The sequence below is a fragment of the Vicugna pacos genome, chromosome X (genome assembly GCF_048564905.1).
Source record: "Vicugna pacos chromosome X, VicPac4, whole genome shotgun sequence".
In the NCBI taxonomy this organism is placed as follows: domain Eukaryota; kingdom Metazoa; phylum Chordata; class Mammalia; order Artiodactyla; family Camelidae; genus Vicugna; species Vicugna pacos.
In genome coordinates this window covers 41,322,180-41,329,331 of record NC_133023.1, presented here as the reverse complement: position 1 = coordinate 41,329,331, position 7,152 = coordinate 41,322,180, and the positions used below count along the sequence as shown (strand labels likewise).

The 7,152-nt window shown below is 48.5% G+C and overlaps 1 protein-coding gene across 1 annotated transcript; it reads right to left on the bottom strand.

Annotated features, from left to right (window-relative positions):
- Positions 1-1,765: 1,765 nt before the first annotated feature.
- EZHIP (EZH inhibitory protein) lies at positions 1,766-3,543 on the bottom strand. Its single transcript, XM_072956703.1, has 3 exons — positions 3,271-3,543; positions 2,766-3,209; positions 1,766-2,530 (listed from the first exon to the last, which is right to left on the bottom strand). The coding sequence occupies exons 1-3, from the start codon at positions 3,541-3,543 to the stop codon at positions 1,856-1,858; spliced, it is 1,392 nt and encodes a 463-aa protein (XP_072812804.1). The 3' UTR covers positions 1,766-1,855.
- Between the last annotated feature and the right edge of the window lie 3,609 nt (positions 3,544-7,152).

Sequence of the window (7,152 nt, the reverse complement as noted above, 5' to 3'; positions counted from 1 at the left end):
ACATCTCAAACAGAAAGTCAATTACGTAGCTGCATATACATGACTGGAGTATAAGAGAATGGGTGGGAGTGGAGATACAATATTTTGATTCACCAGCTTAAAACAATACTCAAAGATGTGAAATTAGATGGCATCACCTGGGAAGTAAATTGTGTGTAGGAAAAAAAGGGCAAAAAGCAGAGGCCTTGGGCAATCCATCAGAGGTGTGGAAAATGAGAAAGGTCTATGAGAATGTGGGGTGAACATAAAGACAGCAATCTTTATGAAGACTAAGGACGAACATGTATAAAGGAAAAGGGAATGATCAGCTGTGTCAAATGCTGCTAAAAGGTTAATTAAGATGAAATCTAAAAATTGTCTATTGCATTTTGCAGAATGGAGGTTTGCTGTGCGATGGCACTTGGTACTTTAATAAGGAAAGAATATGAGAAGGAACAAAGGTCAAAGAAATGCTTATGGTCAACAGGGGCTGTGTAAATTTTAGTATGGTGAACTTGAGTTCAAGGACCTTGAGATTATCCATCAACACAATTTTCATTAAATAGCTGAACATTTTTATATCATTAACCTTGAATCACTCCCTCTACCTTACCCCCAACCCCTAAGAGACCTCAGGAGCCCCTGTTCCCAACACATAAATTTTTCCTCCTCCAAAAACTGAGACCTGCCCCCTTGGACTCCTAACTCCTGCTGTTCTCCCCCTTCCTGATCCTGAGTCTTCCTTTCAGCACTCTCTACTCCATCTGACGAGGAAGTACTCCACTCTATCCATACAGGGTCATGCTCTGCCTCTTTCTTCAACCTGGATATCTCCATCACCCCTCCTTTTCTCCAGCCACCTTGGGTTAAACCCTGCCCCTTTTTCTTGTCCAAGATGCAAATCACCTATTGAAAAAGGATATATAGCATATAAGTGGCAATTTTCTGGATAGAACTCCATGTTAGACAGTGGAAATAAATGCTTGCTAGGGTAGCATTTTATTTCCTCTCCCTTCCAACGAGTCAGTTAGTATGGTAACAACTTTCTCAGGTCCTTTAAGTAAGACACAGGATTAACAGTTTTTTGGACGATAAAAAAATACATTTTAAAAGTGAAATCAACATTTAAATTTTATTCACTCAAAGATTTCATTTTAGAAAAACAACTTGGAAAAGGCAATCTCTGCTTAGGGGCAAAGACAGCCCCTTTTGGGGGAGAAGGGGGCCTGGAATCAAGTGCCAACAGCAAATAAGTGCTAGGTAGTGCCATTGTGGGGGAGAAGAGGCTTCAAAACTGCCTCTCCAAACAACAACTTCAAAACCACTCAAGTTGGTTAAGTTGGATAGAACACCTGTAAACCTCACAAGTAACCACGGAGCAGGCAACCCATTCAGGGCAGTGGGTGGATGGTGATTACTTCTGGGGGCCTTGTGAGGATGCTCATGGAGAATCACAGCACAGGAGGTGGAGAAGAGGGAGGAGTGCTCCCCATTTCAGCTGTCTCTTCTGAAGAGACAGGGCTCAGCACTTCAAACTCTGGCAGCAAGATGCGCCTAAGGGTAGCAGGGCTAGGAGTGGAGATGGAGCCCAGGCCAGGAAACTGAGAAGAGGAGGAGGAACTCTGGCTAGAAAAATTAGAGGGGGAGGAGGAGGGCCTCTGGTCAGAAGACTCACGGGGTAAGAGAGAGGAAGAGGAGGAAGAGGAGGATGAAGAGGAGGAGAAATTCTCACCATAAGGCTGAGGGAAAGGACGCAACCTACCGGGAGGTGAGGGTGAGGAAGCACGCATACGGACTGCATGCCAACCCTGCTGGGAAGCAAAGCTTGAGACCTCAGAATCAGGAGAGCTTGAGCTGCTCTGGAAGACAAGCCTTCCTAAGGCAAAAGCAGGGGATGAAGGGCTCTGGCCAGCAGGCCCGCGCCGAGAGGAGCGGCTGCTAGACGCAGACCTTCGCTGGGTGGCGCGGCTCCGGAGGACAAAGCCTGGATTAGCGCGGCTCCGGAGGACAAAGCCTGGATTAGCGCTGCTCCTTCGGAGGGCAGGGCTTGGCCCGGATGCGCGGATTCGGAGGGCAGGGCCTGGCGGGTTGGCGTGATTGTTGAGCGCAGGGCCTGGCGCGGGAGCACGACGGCGGCGCTGAGCAGGGCCTGATGCAGAAGCACGGCGGCGGCGGCGGCGTTGAGCAGAGCCCGGACTGGAAGCACGGCGGCGGCGTTGGGCAGGGCTCGGACTGGAAGCACGGCGGCGACCTTGAGCACGATCTGGCGCAGAAGCACGGCGGCGGTGTTGAGCAGCGCCCGGACTGGAAGCACGGCGGCGGCGTTGTGCAGGGTCTGGCGCAGAAGCACGGCCGCGGCGTTGAGCAGGGTCTGGCGCAGAAGCACGGCCACGGCGTCGAGCAGGGTCTGGCGCAGAAGCACGGCCGCGGCGTCGAGCAGGGTCTGGCGCAGAAGCACGGCGGCGGCCTTGAGCAGGGTCTGGTGCAGAAGCACGGCCGCGGCGTTGAGCAGGGTCTGGCGCAGAAGCACGGCGGCGGCCTTGAGCAGGGCCTGAAACGGAAACACAGTCGTAATGGCGGAAAGCAGGGCCTGGCTAGGGTGCGCGGCGGCGGCGGCTTTGAGCAGGGCTTGGCGGTAATGCATGGCGTGGGAGAGCAGCGCCCAGCCCGGGTGCACAGCGGTGATAAGGGCGTGGCTTGGGTGCACGGCCGCGCCGGCGAGCAGGGCCCTGCTCAGCTGGACGGCCGCGAATGGCACCGCCGGACGCGGATGCGCGGCTAGAGACCTGGGCCTGGCGGGGTGGCGTGGCTGTGGGCCGGGCCTTGCACCGATGCACGAGTGCGGAAAGCAGGGCCCGGCGAGCTGGCACGGCGGCGGAGGGGAGGGCCTGCTGCTTCGGCCTGGCTTCGGGGGGCAGGACCCGGCAGGGTTGCCTGGCTCCACCGAGAAGCCTGAGAATGGCCGCGGCTGTGGGGCTCGGGCCTCGGAGAAGATGGCAGCGAAGGCAGCGACTCCTGGGGCGCAGCAGCCCCGGGAAACATACTGCGCTGCGGAGGCTTCCAAGCCCGGGCCTCCTCCTCACGTCGGGGCTGCTTCCTCCCACTGCCCTTCCCTGGGCTCGCGGCCTGGGCGGGACGCTGGCCAGCGCCCCCTGGAGCTCGCCCGACGGCGGCGGCCCCACGGCCCACAGGCGCCCTCCGGACGCCTCGGCCCTGTTCAGGAACCACACCTCTCATCTCCGCGTGGGGACCCCCGCTTCCCTGGAGGTCGGGGCGCCCCCTCTCCTCCACACAGTCCACGGAGGGCAGCCCCGGGTCCTCCCCAGGGAGCGAAAAGGCGCCTGCGGCAGCCACGTTGCAGGAGGAGGAACCTGCTGGGCCACCTCGTAGGGCGCCACCCACTAACGGAGCCGGGTCGCTAGAGACTGTGGAGACCGAGGCGCCGGGATGGGGGTTGCGGGTCCCACGGGTGTCGCCAGGGACAGAGGCGACCTCGTTCTTCGGCCCTGCGGGCACCTCACCCTGCTGTGGCTTCTGCTTCTCACAGGAAGACTGGGTGGCCATCACGACAGTTTCTCGCTCAGGGACCGGAGAGCGCGGCTGCAGATGCTGCCTCAGTGGAGCTTTCGGCGCGAGGAGTGAGGCGGAAGGGCGGGCCCGCCAGAGTCTTCACTTCTGATTGGTGGACTGGATGTCATGTGACCCTCATCTCGTGGTGCTCGGGCCACCCTGGCTCCATCTAGCGCACAGCAGGAGGGTGTGCTCCACATCTCTGGGCCCCACCCAGCTCGGCGTGGCCCCGTCAATGCTGTGAATTCCGCATCCTTACCCGGGCCCCTACAAGTGTGTGTGTTACGAAAGAGGGGGTGGGGGAGGCAGTTTTATAATCAATTTGAATCACCAGCTTAGCCTGTCAGCACCACTCTGGGGGCTCGACCCCTACTAGCTAGTGGGCCCTCCTGGAATATGATTCGGTCGCTGGACCCATATCTGTGACCCTAAAGGGGACAATCCCCGAACTCCTCTGGTCATATAGATGTCCCCACAGGGAGGTCTGGTTGGAGAGCAGTGTAAAAGCGAGCAAATGGATGGGGCCCACACCGAGGTCTTGGCTCGGCATGTTCAATGTACTGCCACTACCGCAGGGGAGGCCGGGGTGGTGGGGGCCATGTGTTGAATTTTCCAGCAAGGTAATTCCCACTGCTTTGCTCCCTGAACAGAGTGGGATTGCCTGGGATTAAAGGTGATGCTGTCCTTAAAGATGCATTATCATTTATATAGGCTGCATAGTAATCCTCTGGTGAACGTACATTAATTTATTTGATCTGCTCTCTAGTTTCTGTTAATATAAACATGATTTGATATAAAGGCTTGAAGTTCAATATCTGGACACTAGTTTTTAGTCATTATTACAAAAATCATTATTACCACATATTTAGTCCCCAAAACAGAAAAACAAATGTAGGAAAACTAGAACCTAAATTCCCACACACCAACAAGCAAGTACTGGGGATGTTTAATTATTTTTTGATATTTATGGCCATTTGTAAATAATTCATAGTTCTTTGGTTTTATAAAAGTGGAATTGTTTATGCATACATTGTTTTGTGATCTGCTTTTTGTATCCAGAAAACACACTTTCCATGTTAATAACTATATATTTTCCCAAGGCCATTGCATAACTACAAAATAATCCTTTTATGGAGGAAGCTTACATTTTCAAATACTGCTGTATTGATCAACCTTTATGTTGTTTCCAACTTTTCACTCTATAACACATTAATGTAAGACATAATCCTTTTTACTAAAAATTGTCACTATCCTCAAATGTGGCCTTGTTGTGGATAAATTCCCAGAAAAGGAAATTTTTGATACAGACCATACACATCTGTAATTCTTTGATAAAAATTTTGGTAAGTGGTTCTCCTGAGAGTTGCTATTACAGCAATTTTGGCCAAATGAATTGGGACATTTAGTGGAATGGATGAGCAACTTGACTAAGACACAACAAAAATAGAATGGAATGGTATCTGAAGTGTTAATATGGAGTGGAAAATGGATTTGAAATGGAATGCAGAATGTAAAGAAATTGAGACTGATTTTAGTGGAAATTGGAATAAAATGGAATTGGACTTGAACAGGCTATCGAATGGAAAGATGAATGGAATATAATGGGAAAATGGAATGTAATGCAAAATGGAAATATCTAATGGCATATGGAAGAAAAGAAAAATATGTTATATGAGAAAAGAAATGAAATGGAGGATAAGGTGAAGTAAAATATTAAAGGAAATAGAAGGAAATCAAAATAGGAGTGACCATAGTATGGAGTAGAATATGCAATGGTCTGAAATAAATGGACTATCAAACATGCACTATAAATTGAAAAATACCATAAAAAGAATGAAATGAAATTTGGAATGAAAAACAGAATCCAAGATTTTGAAGGATGGAATAGGAATTGAATACAAATGAAACATGTAAAATGAAATACTGATAAAGTACAGGATGGACTTAAATGAAGAACAAATGAATAGAATCTGTTCTGGTCATCCACCATTCCATAATAACATGTTGTGGAATAATGTCTATTTCATTATGCTCATGAATTTTGTAGAACTAGAATTCAGATAGAGTAGAGCAGGAATTACTTTTCTCTGCTCCACAATGTCTGGAGCCTCTGGTGTGAAAACGTGAATGACTGTGAAGTCACAAAGGAGGGACAGCAATCATTTCCACTTGGAGAACTGTTTGGTAGCATCTATTAAAAATGAATTTATGTCTTTTCTATAACCCAGCAACTCCATCTGTATTAGTTTTCTATTGCTGCTTAACAAATTACCACAAACTTAGTGACTTGAAACAACATCTTTTTATTAGCTCCCAGTTCTGTAAGTTCAGAAGTCCATGCATGGCATGGCTGGGTTCTCTGCTCAGTGTTCCACAGGGTGAAATCAGCCTGAGAAATCATTTGGCCCATGCTATGGAGTGAATGTCTCTCCTAAAATCCACATGTGAAAACCTCAATTTCCAGTTTGATAGTATTTGGAGGTGGAGCCTTTGAGTGGTAATTAGGATTAGATGAGTCATAGGGGTGGGCCCTGTGATGGAATTGGTGTCCTTATAAGGGAATGAAAAGAACAGAGCTCTCTCTGTACCTGAGGATACAGTAAGAAAGTAGGCATCTGCAAACCAGGAAGCAGGCCTGTTGGCTCCTTGCTATGGAACTTCCCAGCCTCTATAACCATGAGAAATAAATTTTTGTTGTTTAAGCTACTCAGTCTATGGTAATTTGTTAATAGCAACACAAACTAATTAAGAGAGCTGGCTGTGTTTCTCTCTGGGTGCTCTTCAGGAGGTTACATTTCCAAGCTCATTCAAGTTATTGGCAGAATGCTGTTCTGCTTTTTTTTTTTAATTAATTTATTTGGGGGGTGTATTTATTTATTTAAATCTATTTTTTTTTAATGGAGGTACTGGGGATTGAACCCAGGACCTCATGTATTCTAAGCATGTGGTATGCCTCCCCCCCACCTTTTAGCTTCTAGAAATTTCCCAGTTTCTTGTCACATTGATCTTTCCATATACTCTCTCACACTTGAGTCTCTTAGGAAGTGCACTGGCCAGTTTAAGGTCTCACCTGATTAGATCTGACTTACCCAGGGTACCTCATTATTTGAAAGTCTACTGATTTGGGACCTCAATATATCTGCACAATCTCTTTTCCCATATAATGTAACAAATTACAAGAACAATATGGCATCATAATACCAAGCTCTTCTCATACTTCAAGGGAGGAGATTATATAAGGTCAAGGACCATTAGGAGTCATCTTAGAGTTCTCCCCTTTGCACCCAGCAAGCTAGTCTGTCCCACATAGAATATTCATTCACCTCATCTCACAGTTTCCAAATTTCTCATGGTATTATAGCATGAGCTCAATTCCAAAAGCTCATCTAAATCTCATCGGCTCAAAGTCCAAAATCTCATCACCTCAATCATCTAAATCAGGCATGCATGAGGTTCCTGAATACAATCCATGCAGTACAACTTCTCGGGCAAAATCCCTCTCCAACTGTGGACCAGTGACACTAAAATGACAAACTACCTTCCTGCAACACACAATGGAAGGACAGGCATAGGATAACAGATATAAACATTCTGGTTTAATTT